At 46.8% G+C, this 20015-nt stretch overlaps 1 protein-coding gene across 1 annotated transcript in view; it reads right to left on the bottom strand.

Annotated features, from left to right (window-relative positions):
• Positions 1–17834, bottom strand: part of LOC143929633 (uncharacterized) — a 44160-nt gene extending 26326 nt beyond the window's left edge. The window contains exons 1-4 of the mRNA XM_077453544.1: positions 17627–17834; positions 3218–3577; positions 1141–1467; positions 943–1035 (exon numbers count right to left, since the gene is read on the bottom strand). Of these exons, the coding sequence (XP_077309670.1) occupies positions 943–1035; positions 1141–1467; positions 3218–3577; positions 17627–17714 (868 nt within the window). The 5' untranslated portion in view covers positions 17715–17834. The remainder of the gene's footprint in view (positions 1–942; positions 1036–1140; positions 1468–3217; positions 3578–17626) is intronic.
• Between the last annotated feature and the right edge of the window lie 2181 nt (positions 17835–20015).

The following is a 20015-nucleotide window of genomic DNA, read 5'->3' on the forward strand; positions in this document are numbered from 1 at the left end:
TTAACCCCTTCACTGCCAGTCACATTTGCACACTAATCAATGCATTTTTAATCGCACTGATTGCTGTATAAATGTGAATGGTCCCAAAAAATTTGTCAAAATTGGCCAATGTGTCCGCCAGAATGTCGCAGTCACAAAAAAGATTGCTGATCAAAGTAAAAAAAAAAAAAATTATTAATAAAAATGCCATAAAACGATCCCCTATTTTGTAAACGCTATAACTTTTGTGCAAACCAATATACGCTTATTGCAATTTTTTTACCAAAAATATGTAGAAGAATACATATCGGCCTAAACTGAGGAAAGAAAATGTTTTATATATTTTTGGGGATATTTATTATAGCAAAAAGTAAAGAATAATGTGTTTTTTTCACAATTGTCGCTCTTTTTTTTTATATTTATAGCGAAAAAAATAAAAACCGCAGAGGCGATCACATACCACCAAAAACAAAGCTCTATTTGTGGGGAAAAAGGACGTCAATTTTGTTTGGGAGCCACGTCGCACGACCGTGCAATTGTCAGTTAAAGTGACACAGTGCCAAATCGCAAAAAGTGCTCTGGTCTTTGGCCAGCCAAATGGTCTGGGGCCGAAGTGGTTAAAGAGGTTGTTAACCTCCGTGTGTAATTTGTGCCTATAGGTAAGCCAACAATAAGACTTACCTATTAGGTACTGTAAACATCTCCTAAATGTGCGCTGTTTAGGAGATATTTACTGTATACTGCACTGATGATGTCATCTGCAAATGCGCTCTGAAGGAACGGCCGCCCGTGCCATTTCTTCATGTGCCATGACCGGAGACCATTAAGGTTTAAATCCTCTTTAAAGCGCTGAAGCTGACCAGTCTGGTTTAAATGGGCCAGGCTGATATAACAATAAAAAATAAAGTAAAACTGATCAAAATTATTATAGCTTAATTTTAAACAAATAGGAATAGTACTTACATCTCATGAACCACAAAACTAATACTGCAATGAGTATAATCACAGCGATTACAGGAAATGTTATTATTGATGGAAGATGACTTGGAGGTGGCTCTGTAATGACAAAACAGACCATCAATCGGGATTGTACAGAGAAATGTTCACAATGACTTCGGTACTCAGTTTTTCTTTTAACACTATATTGACGTAGTCAGTTACCTTTCACTGTAACAGTAAAATGCTCAGAGTTTTCACTCTTAAAGGATCTGTGTCTGACAATGCAGAAATATTGGTCTCCATCTTCATGTACACTCGATGGTTTCACAGACATCAGGCTGGTCACATTAAATGTCCCATCATTGGTCTTTGTCGGCACGCTGGTACAGGTCTCTCTATCCAAGGCTGAGCTCCCAGAGGACGCACTGCGCTTCTCCCACCGAATTTTCACAGATTCTGGATAGAACTCATGTACGTAACATGTAACTGATTGCTCGTTGCCAGGAGCAATCGTGACTTCATAAGAAGACAAGGTAATAACCGGCCTCGCTGGGAAAATCAAATAACCAAAATTAGCCATACTCAGTGCACACATGTATCATAAAGTAGTGTAAAGAATGCAAGAAAATCATAAAAGGCTCAGAACCAGAAACAGAACCGTCCAAATTGTACATTTAAAAAAAAAAGTAATTTCTCTCTAGAATGGAACCTCTTCCTCTCCCTCGTGGCTGTGGGTCTCGGCTCCCATCTAGGTAAGGGAAATTCCTTTCTAATGCACACAGTGGAGGTTCTCATGCACAAAAACTTTGGCTTTTTTGAGCCTTTACACATTTACTTTTCTACATTTAGCTGGGACAGTAGAAAACCTGAGCCTGGGACAATGCACACAATCACTTTGATGATATTATCTTCACATCAGTTTCCCATTCACCCCAGAAGCCACCTTCTATATTAGAGGTCCTCCAATCATACCAGAAGCCCTCCTTTACATCAGAGGTCCTCATCACACCAGAAGCCACCCTCTATATTAGAGGCCTCCCATCACATTAGAAGCCCTCTACATCAGAGGTCCCCCCTCACACCAGAAGCCACCCTCTATATCAGTGGTCCTCTAATAGCAGAAGCTCTCCTTTACATCAAACGTCCCTCATCACACCAGAAGCCACCCTCTATATCAGTGGTCCTCCCATCACACCAGAAGCCACACTCTATATTAGAGGTCCTCCCATCACACCAGAAGCCCTCCTTTACATCAGAGGTCCCCTTTCACACCAGAAGCCACCCTCTATATCAGTGGTCCACAGATCAAACCAGAAGCCCTCCTTTACATCAGAAGTCCCCATCACACCCGAAGCTACCCTCTATATCAGTGGTCCTCCAATCATACTAGAAGCCCTCCTTTACATCAAAGGTCCCTCATCACACCAGAAGTCACCCTCTATATCAGTGGTTCTCCCATTGCACCAGAGGGCCTCCTTTACATGAGAGGTCCCCATCACACACCAGAAGCCACCCTCTATATCAGAGATCCTCCCATAACATCAGAAGCCCTCCTTAACATCAAAGGTCCCCCATCACACCAGAATACACCCTCTATATCAGAGGTCTTCCCATCTCACTAGAAGCTCCCCACTATATTAGAGATCCTCCCATCGCACCAGAAGCCCTCCTTTGCATCAGAGGTCCCCCATCACACCAGAAGCCACTCTCTATATCAAAGGTCCTTCCATCAGACCAGAGGCCACCCTCTATATCAGAGTTCGTCCCATCACATCAGAAGCTACCCTCTATATTACAGGTCCCCAGAGGTACCTTTATCACATCAGAGTCTCTCCTTCACTTCAGAGTCTCCCCCATCACATCGGAATCCTACACATCATACATGAGCTCCCAATCACATCATATTACCCCCAACATACTCTCCCCATCACATCACAGTTCTCCCATCATCACAGAGTCCTCTCATCACATCCCCACATATTTACTTCCTTGAATTCTGTGACCGGTAGTCACTATGCCCTGTGAGTAGGCACTGCTCTGTCACACATTTTACAGAGCCTGGCTTCTAAACTACAGAGGTGCTGAGAGGAGGAGTTTCAGGAGGCGGAGTCAGTACAGGGATCACTGCTTCCAGGCGGCAAGGTACCATGGGATATGTAGTCCTTATAAATGAAGGAGAAGCTGCAAAGCATGCACGGACTCCTGGAAGTTGTGAAAAGGGATTGCCAGCAGACAGGCAATGCTCCCAACATGAAAGGTGATTAATCTTATGCATATTGTATTTAGCATTCTCACTTACCAAACACCTCCACATTGCGAGTTGCTGTGAGCTTGTTGCCTGCAACAAATACATTACAGAAGTACTTTCCTTCATCGCCTTGCTGAACATTGTACAGGGTGAGACTGGCGTTGCCTCTTTTAAATCCTGTCCCTTCAACATTAGAATTTTGTCTATATGGTGTATGGTGGCCATTTGTAAACAGATATACTATATCTTGACTTCCATTCGATGACACCATATTCCAACGCACAGAATCCGTAGCCAGATTCAGATCCAGATACTTTTCTGGTTGATCATTGTCAGTAAGAACACAAGGGATTGTCACGTTCTGTCCCAGGAGAGCTTCAATGTATGATGAACTATCCATGATCTTCAATGCTGAAAGATAGCACAGGCAGACATTAACATACTAAAGCAAGCTATTGACATGAATGTTGCATTTGGATTTTTTTAAAGTGCAGTGGCGGCTGGTGCTGGGAGGGTGACAAACGGCACTGATAGGTGGAACTGATTGGTACTGACAGGTGGCACTGATAGGTGGCACTGATGATGAGGTACTGATGAGGTTTTAACAGGTGTTACTGTAGGGCACTGATTGGCAATGTGATGGGCACTGACTGGCACTCTGGAGGGCACTGTATGGCACTTTATTGGGCACTGATAGGCGATCCTGATGGAGCACTAACTGGGTACCTTTTCGGCACATCTGATGGGGCTGTGCTGATAATCAATGTGCTTCTTATTACGATCTGAGCTGCGGCCTGTCATACGACGCCCAGTCAGGATAACAGAACCACTTCCCAGACGTCAATATGCTATTGACCGGACGGAAAGTGGTTAAAAAAAGTCCTGCAAACCGCATCTTTGGAGCGATGAAGGCTCCTCCACCTCTCCTGCCCATTGAAATCAATGGGGCAGCACAGCTATACCGCCGGCATGGCGCTGCTGCAGCAGTGCTTTGCGGTGGTTTTAACTTTTTCTCGGCCACTAATGGGGGGGGGGGGGTAAAAGCTCCCCGCTAGCGGCAGAATAGTGACGCAAAATTGACTGTAAAGCGCAGCTAAAAATAGCATTACCACCGAAGCACCCACCACCCCAGTGTGAAAGGGGCCTAAAAGGGAAGTTAAGTAGCTCCCTTAGGATTGGCTACAAGACCTGAGGTGACTGGGTGGAGCCTGAACTCTAGGAAAAGGCTGCGCTGAGGCACATCCAACGGCTCTGAGGATATTCAGCTGTCACAAGAGTTTGGTGAATCTCCCTCCTCTGTTCCCAGGCCCCTCACTACAAAAATCTCACAGGTGCTCTGATCCGTCATACTGACTGACCCCTCGCCCCTGCAGGGTCACCACACCACCGCTGCCTCTTTACAGCCACGTGCGTGCTCACGCCACAGCCTTACCCCAGCCAGCGTCTGACGTGCGGGTGACATGGTCAGGACGTCATGACGTTCTGTCATTATCTCCAACTGCTTGTACTGCGCATGCGCGCCCTCCCTTCTCCCCGCCACACCATGGTTTTACCACACACCCCCTGGACCAATCATAGTCAGGTTTTCCCTACACGCCTACTCCGGAACGATACCATTTGACCGCAGTTACTAGCCTGATGTGATCTATTGGCTGTTTGGTTAAACTGAACTGTAGTATCATGATAGGATTGTTGATTGGTTTCTCTGGAGTAGCTCTCTGATTGTGAGTTACTGTGGCTGCACGACCCATTCAGGGGAGGAGTTGTGACTTTTTCCTGCCTGGTTAAAGAGGACCTGTCCTTAAAGCGGAGTTCCACCCTAAAGTGGAACTTCCGCTCATCGGATTCCTCCCCCCCCTCCGGTGTTACAATTGGCACCTTTCAGGGGGGAGGGAGGACAGGTATCCATTCCCACTTCCGGGAGTCCGGCCGCGGCCGTGATGCGGCCGGGAGGTCACCGCGGGGCTCCCTCCTCCTCCTCCCTTGGCCGCTGGGCTAATAGGAGAGAGGAGCGGGGCCTCGCGCATGCGCAGTAGGGTTCCCAGCGTGAAGCCGAAAGGCTACACTGCCGGGTTCCCTTACCCGCAATGGCGGTGGCAGCAACCAACAGCTGATGGAAACATCAGTTGCAGTGCCGACATCGAGGGACTGCAGGACAGGTAAGTGTCCATTTATTAAAAGCCAGCAGCAGTATGTGTAGCTGCTGGCTTTAAATTTTTTTTTTTTCCCGGAACAGCACTTTAAAAAGGGGTTGTAAACCCTACTGTTTTTTCACCTAAATGCATCTTATGCATCCGTGGCTCCCAGCATGGAGTCAGAATCGTTCTGCCCCATACACACGGTCGGACATTCTGACCACAAAATCCGATTTTTTTTTTTTTCTGACGGATTTTGTCTTGCATACACACGGTCGCACAAAGTTGTCAGAAAATCCGATCGTTCGGAACGAGGTGACATACAAAATGTACAACAGGACGATGTAGAGGCTAGTAGCCAATAGATTTCGTCTACAAATTTTTTCTGAGCATGCGTGGCGCTTTGTGCGTCAGAATTCTCTACACACGATCGGAAAAAGTCAGATCGGGTTTTGTTGTCGGAAAATTTTAGATCCAGCTCTCAAACTTTTTCCCGGGTATGATAAAGTTTGTAACACAAAATCATAAATTATAATATAGTAAAAACCTATAAATAATTATAACAAATAATAATATAATAATAAGAAAATGTATTTCCACAATGTAATCAAACCCAAAACACTGAAATTTGATCAATTGCAGAATTGTTGCTGTCGTTACTTTCAGTGTTTTGTGGGGATATTCGTCAACAATCACTATCACTCAGTTCTGCAAGTGATTCTGATTTACTATCGCTGTTTTATAGCTGATCTAAAACCTCTTTTGACGTAAAGGGACACTTTTTGGTTGCCATGGACAATCTCAAGCTTCCAGGCGGAAAGAACTGTATTTATAATGTAGCGGCCACAACCCTTGCAGGGCGGCCTTGACTTATTGGGCTTACCAGTTACCTTCTCTTGGCCTGCTCTTCCACATCTAGGGGTTCCCAGGGTTGATACCCAATGACTTGAATGCTGACACAGATAAAGTCCTTTTTCAAAGGTTTTATTTTGCAACAGTAACATCCAATAACACAGTCTCTCATGTGAACAGAGGGCATGGGTGAAGAACTCGGGCACCTTGAACTGCAGGTCTAGCAAAGTCTCTAATTCCACCCAGAGAGTAGCCACTCGCAGCTGGCTACGTCAAGGCTGAACAGATCTCTAGCCAGAGATCATGGCAGCCAGCACGTTGACTCAAAACTTGAAGCAATCCTATGAACGTGTACAAGTTGTAACTAAGGGTGAACAGGAACCTTTTCCTCAGTACCTGGAACGTGTCCCGTCTCCTCAATGGTACTGGAAAAACGTGAATCCATCAATGTCCTTCCCAACTCAGTAACCAGGCACTTCCCAGGATGCCACTTACCGGCCCTCCTCCTAAGAGTCCTCCCCCGGTCACTTCCACGAGCTGCTGTGCCTCTCCAAGCCGAGAGCACACCCGGACACCTTGAATCCTCCCTCAGTTACTGCGCCTCGGACCAGCAGGGTCCGAGACTCGGGAACAGGAGGATCCCTACCCCAGACCAGGCAGGTCTATCAGGGGCCTCTAACCGGAACATGTCGCGGGATGTCGAACACCCCGTGACGGGACCCCTCACAGGGCTACCCCGGTCCTGGAACCAGAACAGACCACATGGGCCTCACAAACTCCTCTCTCTAAACACATGACCCACACCTCTTAAGTACCCCTTCCCAGACTCCCCAGCGGGCCCCGGCACTCCCACTGATTGGTTCCGAGAAGGTTGATAATCAAAATGTCAAACCAGGCCTGGTTCTGGAGATTAGCATGCAAAAAAAAAGAACGGACGACAATAATCTCATTGTGTGTACCAGGCTTTAGTATCACTTCAACCACTTCAGCCACCGGAGGAATTTACCCCCTTCCTGATCAGAGCACTTTTTGCGATTCGGCACTGCATAGTTTTAACTGACAATTGCGCGGTCGTGCGACGTTGCACCCAAAAAAATTGTCGTCCAAAATAGAGCGTTCTTTTGATGGTATTTGATCACTTCTGCGGTTTTTATTTTTTGCGCTATAAACAAAAAAAAAAGGTTACAATTTTGAAAAAAAAAAAAAAGCAATATTTTTAACTTTTTGCTATAATAAATATCCCCCAAAAATATATAAAAAACATTTTTTTTCCTCAGTTTAGGCCGATACGTATTCTTCTACATATTTTTGGTAAAAAAAAAATTGCAATACGCGTTTGATTGGTTTGCGCAAAAGTTATAGCGTCTTCAAAATAGGGGATAGTTTTATGGCATTTTTATTAATAATTTTTTTTACCAGTAATGGCGGCGATTAGCGATTTTTATTGTGACTGCGAGATTATGGCGGACACGTTGGACAATTTTGACACATTTTTGGGACCATTGGCATTAATACAGCGATCAATGAGATAAAAAATGCATTGATTACTGTAAAAATGTCACAGGGGGTAGTGTAGCGGTTAAGTGTGACCTAATGTGTGTTTTTTTACTGTAGAGGGCGTGGCTTGGCATGTGACATCACTGATTGTCCTTCCCTATGACAGGGAACAGACGATCAGTGACAAGCTCACTAGGAAGCATCGGGAGAGGTTTGCTTACACTTACCTCTCCTCGTTCTTCAGCTCTGTGACCCGATCGTGGGACAGCGGCGGCAATCGGGTCCGCGGGTCCCGCGGGCACGGTACTCAGGACCGGGTCGCGAGTGCGCTGTCGGCGCGCGAGCTACCCACAGCTGGGCTCTTAAAGGGCAACGTACCTGTACGTGCTTGTGCCCAGCCCTGCCATTCTACCCCGGTCCTGGAACCAGAACAGACCACACAGGCCTCACGAACTCCTCTCGCTAAACACGTGACCCACACATCTTAAGTACCCCTTCCCAGACTCCCCAGCAGGCCCGGCACTCCCACTGATTGGTTCCGAGAAGGTTGATAATCAAAACGTCAAACCAGGCCTAGTTCTGGCCTGTCATGTGCACCTCACTGCTCACATGACCAGGCAGAACACAGAAACACAGCCCGGCCAGACTGATGTTAAGGCCAACCTACATAATTAACCCTCAAAACCCCTACTGTTCTGAGGTAAAAACTAAATTTACACGCGTATGACATTTTGTCCAAAATGTCATCCGCTACAATAATATAAAACTGCATGCAGGGCATTGGACAAAGGACTAGGGACAAAAGGGAGGTGAAATTATTTGATACAGTAATGTAATCTGTATGATCACAGTGTACTGTATGTATTGTGTTTTTAATGGCGCGTACACACGACTGGACTTTCCGTCAGACTAGGTCCGACGGTCTTCCCGATGGACTTTCGGTGGAGGTCTGATGGACTTTCTGAATGTAACCGACTTGGCCACACACGGCCAGACTAAGTCCGTTCGAAAGTCAGTTTTTTTGAATGTGATGACGTAAACGGGACTAAACAAGGAAGTTCAATAGCCAGTAGCCAATAGCTTCCTTTGTGTCGTATTTGGTCCATCGGACTAGCACACAGACGAAAGGTTTCCTGATTTTTAGTCCCTCGGACTTGAGTCTGTTGGATAGATTTGAAACATGTTTTATTTCTAGGTCCGTCTGACTTTTGGGGAAAAAAAGTCCACTGGAGCCCCCACACGATCGAATTGTACGCTGGATTCCGGCCCACCGGACCAAGTTTGCCAGAAAATCCGATCTTGTGTACGCGGCATAACTTTTTGAATTTGGCGCTGGGCTCTGTCCCCGCGCATTGTGACACTCGCAGGGAATGTAGTCCGGCACAGTGATGAATCGAGCGGAGGACACGGCTCGCACACACAGCGGGAGGACATCGAGGGTCCCGGGGACAAGGTAAGTAACTGTGCCTGGATCCTGTGATGTGATCCCGAGTGTGGCTCAGGGTTACCGCTGTAGATATGGAAAATTCACCTCGAGCCACACCAGAAGAGGTTAAGTACCTACTTGTTGAAGAGGGAATCCGGTGTACCCAACTGTATGTAAACCTGGTGTGACTAGGGGATGATGGTGGATAGGGGAATTGGGAACCTGTCCTGTAACCATGTGTAAGTCATCGGTTCCAGTGCAATAGTTGTCCCCAGTCAGTGGCGTCATTACCAAGAGAGTAGGGCTGGGGAAAAAAATGATTTAAATCTTGAATCGAGTTGAGAGGTCAAATCAATTAAAAATTTAAGCAAATCGCTTTTTTTCCATTTCAGACTAGGCCTGAAGCCGCATCCTCACCTAAAAACTCCTGCCTGCAGCTCTCCAGGACCGGCGCTGACACCGTGCCGGTCCTGAGGAGCTGCGGGTAGGAGTTTTTAGGCGAGGCCGCGGCTTCGGCCTAGTCTGTGAGGCCGGAAGCCACGGACTAGGCCGAAGCCACGGCCTCACCTAAAAACTCCTGCCCACAGCTCCTTGGGACCGGCGCAGTGTCCATAAAAACAAAAACTTGATTAGAATCGTGAATCGAGTTTTTTCTTAAAAAACACAGATTTTTTATTTTTTTTTGAAAATCGCACAGCTCTACAAGAGAGACCAGGACTATATTGTGTGCATTTAGGAAAGAATCCAGGCCTTTTTTTAAAGCAAAATGAGCTGGCCAGAACCACCTCCGAAGGGACTCTATTCCACATTTTCACAGCTCTTATGTCCCTTACACACGGTCGGGTTTTCCGACGTAAAATTTTCGATGGGAGCTTTTTATCAGAAATTCCGACCATGTGTAGGCTCCATAGCTCAAAAAATAAAAACCACTGAGGTGATCAAAAGAAAGCTCTATTTGTGGGAAAAAAAGGACATCAATTTTGTTTGGGTACAGCGTCACAGGACCGCGCAATTGTCAGAACGAAGCAGTGCCGTATTGCAAAAAATGCTCTGGTCATTAAAGGGGGTAAAACCTTCCGGGGCTGAAGGGGTTAATATAATCAGCTCAAAACAAATAAACATTGCACTGCTTTGTCACTACCTTCTTGGATTTGGTATCAGTGCCTGAGAGACTGCTTATCCCAGGGAGCTTTGTACCTGCTGCCTGTAGGTGTTTGGGAGGGTACACGCAGGGGCGTAACTATAGGGGGTGCAGCAGTTGCAACCGCAACCGGGCCCTGTGATGCAGGGGGCCCATGCAGCCCCCTCTACATATGGCTGCTCTTTAGTTGTGCATTACCCGCATGACCTGTGTCCTCAGCCGGCTCCTCAGAGTACCCCTCTCCTGCTCCATGCATTGCCGCTCAGTCCGATGTCTGTTCTCCCCAGCCAGAGTCCCGCCCATCCCGAGTCCGGCCCACACTGCACTGCATACTTCTCCCGGGTAAACAAACTTTAAGCACACAGATGCAGTTCAGCCCTATGAGAGCCGGCTCCCCGGAGGACACTGCAGGCTTGTCTGCCAGCCCCCCCCCCCCCCCTCCTCCTCCGTCATACACAGATGATGAAAGGTCTTTCTGGGAGATATGCTGATCGCCTGTCCAGCACACTGGATGGAGCCCAAGCCAACATGGATCAGTGCGCGGCCTACAGCTTGGTCATGGTGAGTGAGAGGACCCCATCCCCCACACACCATTACATACCCCCTCCATCTCCCTCTGGGGACAGGGACCCCTTCTCACCTGGGGGCAGTAACTTCATATGCCCTGGAGAACGGGGACCCCATCCTGCCTAGGGACAGTCCCCCAATGGGGCACCTAAAAATGAAAAAAAAAATAATTAAAAAAAAAATACTGATACCAGTGGTGGAACTACAGGGCTCACAAAGGTCATACCTGTGACCACGCCCTTGAGTTCCACCACCAGACTCGGCGGGAAGGGCCCTGGCTGGGGTTCAGGGGGGCCCTTCATGGTTTCTTGCATCGGGGCCCTGAAGGTTCTAGTTACGCCACTGGGTACACGGATCTGTAAAATCTGTTATGTGTAAAAAAAATAAAAAAAATAATGGCTTCTAAACGCAAACGCTCAAGAATGCTGCTAAACACGGCATGTAAAAGTGGCAAAGCGGACATTTTTAACTGCTTCCCGGCCGCCTCACGCAGATACTGCGGCAGAAAGGCACATACAGGCAGATTAACGTACCTGTACGTGGCTCATTAAGAGGTGGGTTGCGGGCACCCGGCGGGAGCTCCATGACCGTGATCGTGGCTCCCACAGACTCGATACCCGCGATCGTCTCACAGAGAGGATGAACGGGGAAATGCTCATGTAAACAAGCATCTCCTCATTCTGCCTAATGACAGGACATTGATCACAGTTTCCTGTAATCGTGAGTGGTGATCAGTCTCGTGTCACACACAGCCCCACCCCCCCACAGTTAGAATCACTCCCTAGGACACACTTAGCCCCTTCACTGCCAGTCACATTTACACAGTAATTGTCATTTTTAATTGCACTGATCGCTGTATAAATGTGAATGGTCCCAAAATCACGCCCAAAATTGTCCGATGTGCCCACCAAAATGTCGCAGTCATGCTAAAATTTCTCTGATCGCCGCCATTACTAGTAAAAAAAAAACATTATCAATAAAAATGCCATAAAACTATCCCCTATTTTGTAGACGCTATAACTTTTGCACAAACCAATCAATAAACGTTTATTGCGATTTTTTTTAACAAGAATATGTAGAAGAATACGTATCGGCCTAAACTGAGGGGAAAAAAACTTTTCTTTTTTATATATTTTTGGGGATATTTATTATAGCAAAAAGTAAAAAATAATGGGTTTTTTTTTCAAAATTTTCGCTATCTTTTTGTTTATAGCGCAAAAAATAAAAACCGCAGAGGCGATCAAACACCACCAAAAGAAATCTCTATTTGTGGGGAAAAAAAGGATGTCAGTTTTGTTTGGGATCCACGCTGCACGACCGCGCAATTGTCAGTTAAAGTGACGCAGTGCTGAATCGCAAAAAAAGCTCTGGTCTTTGGCCAGCCAAATGGTCCGGGGCTTAAGTGGTTAAACGGCGCTCACTAGCTGTCAAGTTCCAGTGTTCTGGAGAGGTAGTTGAACGTTCTGTGTACATGAAGCCTAAATACAATACATTTGGAGTCATTTCTGAGCACAGGAATAGTTAGGTGTGGCTGTTTCCTGCTTAGGGGAAATAACTCTCCTCTGCTCTTATAACCACTTCACGCAAATCACCGTACCGTACATCAGACACTAAATACCGGGGTTATGGCAGAAGCTAGCTGCCATTACCCTAATATTTTCGGGAACACCCTGCGTTTCTCTTTAACCTGTTCCCATCCCTCCTATAGTAAAATGACGGCCGCAAGTTGTCTCTCTTATCCTCCACGGCCATCATATGACGTTCCCAGCCGCTAGGGGGGCGCACCCACCGCGTCACTCGGGAGCCGATGCGCGTCCCCAGTGGCCGCGATGTCCGCTAGGCACCCGCGATTGACAGTCACAGAGTTAGGACATGGATCTGTGTGTGTAAACACACAGATCCACATCTTGTCAGGGGAGAGGAGACCGATCATGTGTTCCCAGTACAGAGGAACACCGATCGGTCACCTCCCCCAGTCAGTCCCCCCCCCCCTTACAGTAATGCCCTGTACACGCAATCGGAAATTCCCCCAGCAAAAGTCCAATGTGAGCTTTTGGTCGGAAATTCCGACTGTGTGTATGCTCCATCGGACTTCGAATTTCGGCCAGCAAAAGATTGAGAACGGGTTCTCTATTTTTCGTTCGGAAAAAGTTCCGATTGGAAATTCCAATCGTTTGTAAAAATTCCGACGCGCAAAATTCCTATGCGTGCTCGGAAACAATTTGACGCATACTCGGAAACAATTGGGGGCGTGTCCGGAATGGCCGACTGAGAGGACGCACAGTGAGTGAGCTCCGGCCGAATACCCTGTTTTGCTACTCTTATCCCTGCAATTTGGCTGCCCTGCTCGGTGTACCACTACACACCTGCTCCCTGAGGGGGATACTCGGAAACAATTAGTCGCATGCTCGGAAGCAATGAACTTAATTTTCTCGGCATGTCGTAGTGTTGTACGTCATCGCGTTCTTGACGGTCGAAAGTTCAGAGAACGTTTGTGTGACCGTGTGTATGCAAGCCAAGCTTGAGCGGAATCCCGCCGGAAAAACCATCCGAGTTTTTTCCAATGGAAAACCCGCTCGTGTGTACGGGGCATTAGAATCACTCCCTAGGTAACACATTTAACCCCTTGATCTCCCCCTAGTGTTAACCCCTTCCCCACCAGTGACATTTATACAATAATCAGTGCATTTTTATAGCACCGTTTGCTGTATAAATGTGATTGGTCCCAAAATAGTGTCAAAACTGTCTGATCTGTCTGCTACAAATGTCACAGTCCTGACAAAAATTGCAGATTGCCGCCATTACTAGTAAAAAATAAAAATGCCATAAATCTATCCCCTATTTTGTAGGCGCCCAGTCCCGCCAAGCTCGCATGCAGATGCGAACGCATACGTGAGATCGGTAGAGCGAGAGCAATAATTCTAGCCCTAGACCTCCTCTGTAACTCAAAACATGCAACCCGTACAATTTTTAAATGGCGCATATGGGGATTTTTAAGGGTAAAAGTTTGTCTCCATTCCACAAGCGGGCGCAACTTTGAAGCGTGACATGTTGGGTATCAATTTACTCGGCGTAACATCATCGTTCACAATATAAAAAAAAAATGGGCTAACATAACTGCTTTCTTATTTTTTAATTAAAAAAAACTGTATATTTTCCACAAAATAAAAGTGCGCTTGTAAGACCACTGCGCAAATACGGTGTGACAGAAAGTATTGCAACGACCGCCATTTTATTCTCTAGGGTGTTAGAAAATGTTATATTATATAAAATGTTTGAGGGTTCTAAGTAATTTTCTAGCAAAAAAAACAACAAAAAAACGATTTTAAAGCGGGAGTCCGCCGGGAGTGCGCGTTTATTTATTTTTTTAAAAGCCAGCAGCTACAAATACTGCAGCTGCTGACTTTTAAAATAGTGACACTTACCCGCCCAGCGCGCCCGCGATGTCGGCACCCGAAGCCGATCTCTCGATCGTCTCTCGGGTGCTGCCGCCGCCATCTTGGGGATGGGAATCAGGAAGTGGAGCCTTTCGGCTTCATTTCCCGGTTCCCTATTGCGCATGCGCGAGTCGCACTGCGCAATAAGGATGGACCCGCTGCCTCTGGGATCTGTGTGTTTCCCAGCAGGCAGCGGGGGACTTTCGGAAAGGGGCGTAATCTATGCCCCTTTCCGCAGAGATCTATCCAGGAAGTGGGTGCAGATACCTGTACTGTACAGGTACCTGCACCCCCCTCCCCCCTGAAAGGTGCCAATTGTGGCGCCGGAGGGGGGGGGGATTCCAATGAGCGGAAGGTCCACTTTAGGGTGGACCTCCGCTTTAACTTGTAAACAATAAGAATAAAAAAGAGGCTCGGGCTGAAGTGGTTAATACAGGCTCATTACACTTACATTTAGACCCCTTTCACACTGGGGCGTTTTTCAGGCGCTTTAGCGTTAAAAAAAGCGCCTGTAAAGCGCTTGAAAGAAGCCTCATCTGCAGTCCCAATGTGAAAGCCCAAGTGCTTTAAGAACCCTTTCACAATGTCAGCTCCCGAAAAACGCTCGTAAAGCGCCGCTTAAACTAGCATCGCTTTACCAGCGTTTTTCGAGCGTTATTGGGGCGCTTTTAACCCCTGCTAGTGGCCAAATAAAGGGTTAAAAGCGCTCACAAAACGCTGCTGCAATAGCGTTTTTCAGGCGTTTTTCAGGCGTTTTACAGGCGCTTCCCATTGATTTCAATGGGAAGGGGCGCTTTATTCATCGCTCCAAAAGCGCTGCAAAGAAGCTGCTTGCAGGACTTTTTTTGACGCCCTGCCAGCGCAGCGCCTTGGTGTGAAAGCACTCGGGCGTTTACATTGGGATTGCAGTTGCAGCTTCTTTCAGGCGTATTTTTTAACGCTGAAGCGCCTGAAAAACGCCCCAGTATGAAAGGGATCTCGGTGTGAAAGCACTCGGGCTTTTACATTGGGATTGCAGTTGCAGCTTCTTTCAGGCGTATTTTTTAACGCTAAAGCGCATGAAAAACGCACGAAAAACGCCCCAGTGTGAAAGGGGTCTTAGGGCCACATGCACACAGGTGATTTAGCCCATGTGTGTTAAAATCCAGCATTTTTGTGCACCTGGGAGGTACATCTATCATCAAAGTCTATGACAAGCTGGACACTGTCCCGAGTGGCACTTATCTTTAGGGTCATATGCGATCTGAGCCACAAACACATACAGCCTTATGGCCCGTACACTCGATCCGAAAAATACCGCTTATCGCGATCGTACGATAATCGGATAGTTAGTACAGAGCCTTCGAGAGCCAATCACGACAGTTCATCCAATATATAATTATAATTGGATAAGCACAAAAATGTTCCTTGTACGATACCAGAACGTACAATTTTAGTTTATTTAGTACACTTGTCGTATGAAAATACAATACAAAAACATTACAACACATGACATCACTTCCCATTTTTTTCCTGTCGTACGAGAATTTGTGACTTTAGTAATCTATTCAATTTCTTCTTGCGACTATTAAGCAAAAAAAGTCTTTCAGATCGTGTGTACGGGCCATTAACTAGTTGCCGACTGCCGCACGCCGATATACGTCGGTACAATGGCAGCGGTGGGCAAATGGGCGTACCTGTACGTCCCCTTTAAGAGCTGGGGATTGCAGGTGCACGTGCGTGTGCCGCCGTGCACAGCGTGACCGTGCCTGCGGGACCGGTGGACTCGATGTCCGCCGGTCTCCCGGTGATCGTGTCACAAAGCCTCAGAACGCGGACGCGCCTATGTAAACAAGGCATTTCCCCATTCTGCCTTGTGTTGTGACAGAAATCACCATTCCCTGTCATCGGGAGCAGTGATCGCTGTCAAGTGAGTTGTAGCCCATACCCTCCACAGTTAGAATCACTCCCTAGGACACACTTAACCCCTTCATTGCCCCCTAGTGTTTAACCCCTTCCCTGCCAGTGTAATTTACACAGTAATTAGTGAATTTTTATAGCATATAAAATATAGTACCGTATTTTCCGGCATATAAGACGACCTTTTACATGTAAAAAAATTGGCCAAAAAGCAGGGGTCGTCTTATACGCCGGGTCAGCCCCTTGGATGGCTGCTTGGTGTTCGGTAATACTGTATGTAGCTTCAGCTACATACAGTATATACCGCTGAGCCAATCCTGGTGAGCGATGTATTCAAATGAATACAAAGCCTGCTCGGATTGGAGTAACGACCTCTGCCAATCCGAGCAGGCTACTCTGTAGCCTGCTCGGATTGGCTTGGAGAGTCAGAGAGGCGCGGGCTGATGATGTTACAGCCTCTGCCAATCCAAGCAGGCTTTGTATTTATTAATAGAATACATCGCTCGCCGTGATTGGCTCCAGCAAATGCAGGAAGAAATATGAAGCCTCGGAAGCCAGGTCGTCTTATACGGTAAGTACAGTTTTAAAAGCGTTTTTGTCCTGTAAGATTAGGGGGTCGTCTTATATGCCGGGTCGCCTTATACACCGGCAAATACGGTATATAGTAGAGGTGATTCAGTTCGCATTGTGCGCTATACAAGTATTTCATTCATTCATTCATATAGTATAGTATAAAATATAGTATAAATGCCAATGGTCCCAAAATAGTGTCAAAAGTGTCCGATGTGTCCGCCATAATGTCGCAGTCACAAAAAAAAAAATGAATAATAAAAATCCCATAAAATGATCCCCTATTTTGTAGACGCTATAACTTTTGCGAAAACCAATTAATATACGCTTATTGCAATTTTTTTTTTACCAAAAATATGTAGAAGAATACATATCAGCCTACACTGAGGAAAAAAATTTTTTTTTTTTATATATATATTTTTTGGGGATATAGCAAAAAGTAAAAAAAATTACTTATTTTTTTTTCAAAATTGTCAAAAAAAACTGAAGAGGTGATCAAATACCACCAAAAGAAAGCTCTATTTTTGGAGGGATTTTGTTTGGGTGCCACGTCGCATGACCACGCAATTATCAGTTAAAGAGACGCAGTGCCGAATCGCAAAAAGTGCTCTGGTCAGGAAGGGGGGTAAAATCTTCCGGGGCTGAAGCGGGTTAAACACAAGTGCCTCCCGGTCCCTGCGTCTAACCACATCCATCATCTGCGTATGTCGGCATGTCAAACGTTTTGACAGGCTGTTGGCAGCAGGGCTGGATGCTGCGCCTGTACTTCCTGGGATCTGTCGCACAAAATGCCAACAAAGATGAGGATAATAAAGTCATGCCAACTTACCGTTAACATGGAATACTACAGAAGAATATGGCGGCTCTGTATAGTTCTGTGTCTTCACACTAAACATTAACCCTTTGCTCACCCTGACAATGCAAAGACACACTCACCTGTTTGTGACCGGCACAGGAAGGGAAAGCTGATTAGAAATAGAACTATCATTGGTGTCCATCGCTGGAACTTTTCCCCCAGACACATCTTGCTGAGACCCTTCTATTGAGGCCCATATAGGACTCGACTGAACCCCACCCTGAGAGATTCACGGCGGACAGGGAGAGACGACTCCACTTGCTTTTACTTTCATTTTAGTAGAACAGCCTGCTGCTGTCTACAGCAACTTCCTAGTACTGCAGTCAGTAATAGGAAGTAATATAAGAATGTTTAAAGAGAAAGCAAAATAAAAATAAAACCCTGCAAAAAAAAAAAAGGAATAACGAGCTAGTATGCATAGCATACTAGCTCATTATGTATTAAGCCCCATACACACTATCAGATTTTCCTGCTGATTTTTTTTACTTCAGATTTAGCAACCACGTGCAAGGGCCTGCCTGATTGCATACACATTGAAACTCCTAAGGTCTGACCTCATTTTATATGGTTTTGGTAAATCTGAAGGAAGAAAATCAACAGAAAATCTGATAATGTGTATGGGGCTTTACTTACCTCAGATCGAAGTACCTCAGTCCTTGTCTCCCCCTCTGGCCCCCGACATGTCGCCCGGAGTTATTATTATTATACAGGATTTACAATATAAAAAGGGAGACAATACAGTTATGATACAATAGAATACAAGAGTATTAAGAGGCCCTGCTCAGAAGAGCTTACAATCTAATCAGGTGGGGCAGGTCGTACAAAAGGTTGTGACTGTGGGGAATGAGCTGATGGAAGTGGTAGGAGATTCGTTGGAGACGTGATAGGCTTTCCTGAAGAGATGAGTTTTCAGGGATCACCTGAAGGTAGCGAGAGGAGGGGATAGCCGGAAAGGTGACGGTAGAGAGTTCCAGAGGATGGGAGAGGCTCTGGAGAAATCCTGGAGACGAGCATGAGAGGAGGAGATGAGAGAGCTTGGGAGTAGGAGGTCTTGAGAAGAGCGGAGAGGGCGATTTGGGTGATGTTTGGAGACAAGAGTTACTTCCGGATATCGCAGCTCCGGCGCTGTGATTTACCGGAGCCGTGATGACGTCATTCCAGCGGGTGGTAACAGCACGGTACGACTGCAGCAACAGCACATAGGTGCCATTGCTTCAATTTTCCCCTAGTGCGCATGTGCCGATGACATCAGCACATGCAGGGGATACGATTTAGGAGATATCCAGGGAAGCCTATATTAAGGCTTACCTGTAGCATAAGGTTGTAAAATAGGGTTTACAACCACTTTAAAGCAGGATTTCTCAACCTTTTTTCAGTCTAGGTACCCTTTAGAATTGCACAGAATCCTGGGGCACAATGGTCCGAGGGCTCGTTCACCCCAGGAGAGCACTGAGATCACACCAGCACCGAGATAGAGAGCACTGACACCACACCAGCACTATGATAGAGAGCACCAAGACCACATCAGCACCATGATAGAGAGCACTGACACAACACCAGCACCGTGATAGAGAGCATTGACACCAGCACCATGATGGAGAGCACTGAGACCACACCAGCACCCAGATAGAGAGCACTGACACCACACCAGCACCGTGATAGAGAGCACTGACACCAGCACAGTGATAGAGAGCACTGAGACCACACCAGCACTGAGATAAAGGGCACTGACACCAGCACCGAGATAGAGAGCACTGACACCAGCACCGTGATAGAGAGCACTGAGACCACACCAGCACAGAGATAGAGAGCACTGACACCACACCAGCACAGAGATAGAGAGCACTGACACTACACCAGCACCGTGATAGAGAGCACTGACACCAGCTCCATGATAGAGAGCACTGAGACCACACCAGCACTGATATAGAGGGCACTGACACCACAACAGCACCGAGATAGAGGGCACTGACACCACCCCAGCACCATGACAGAGAGCACTGAGACCACACCAGCACCGTGAAAGAGCACTGAGACCACCCCAGCACCGAGATAGAGAGCACTGAGACCACACCAGCACTGTGATAGAGAGCACTGACACCAGCACCATGATAGAGAGCACTGAGACCACACCAGCACTGATATAGAGGGCACTGACACCACAACAGCACCGAGATAGAGGGCACTGACACCACCCCAGCACCATGACAGAGAGCACTGAGACCACACCAGCACCGTGAAAGAGCACTGAGACCACCCCAGCACCGAGATAGAGAGCACTGAGACCACACCAGCACCGTGATAGAGAGCACTGACACCAGCACCGAGATAGAGAGCACTGGCACCACACCAGCACCGTGATAGAGAGCACTGACACCAGCACCGAGATAGAGAGCACTGATACCAGCAACTCGCTGTGGGACCCAAAAATATGACACCGCTCAACCTCTTCAAACAGGAGGGTATGGG

Source organism: Lithobates pipiens, unplaced genomic scaffold (genome assembly GCF_037356315.1).
Source record: "Lithobates pipiens isolate NorthernLeopardFrog02 unplaced genomic scaffold, aLitPip1_a1.2 Scaffold_24, whole genome shotgun sequence".
Lineage (NCBI taxonomy): Eukaryota > Metazoa > Chordata > Amphibia > Anura > Ranidae > Lithobates > Lithobates pipiens.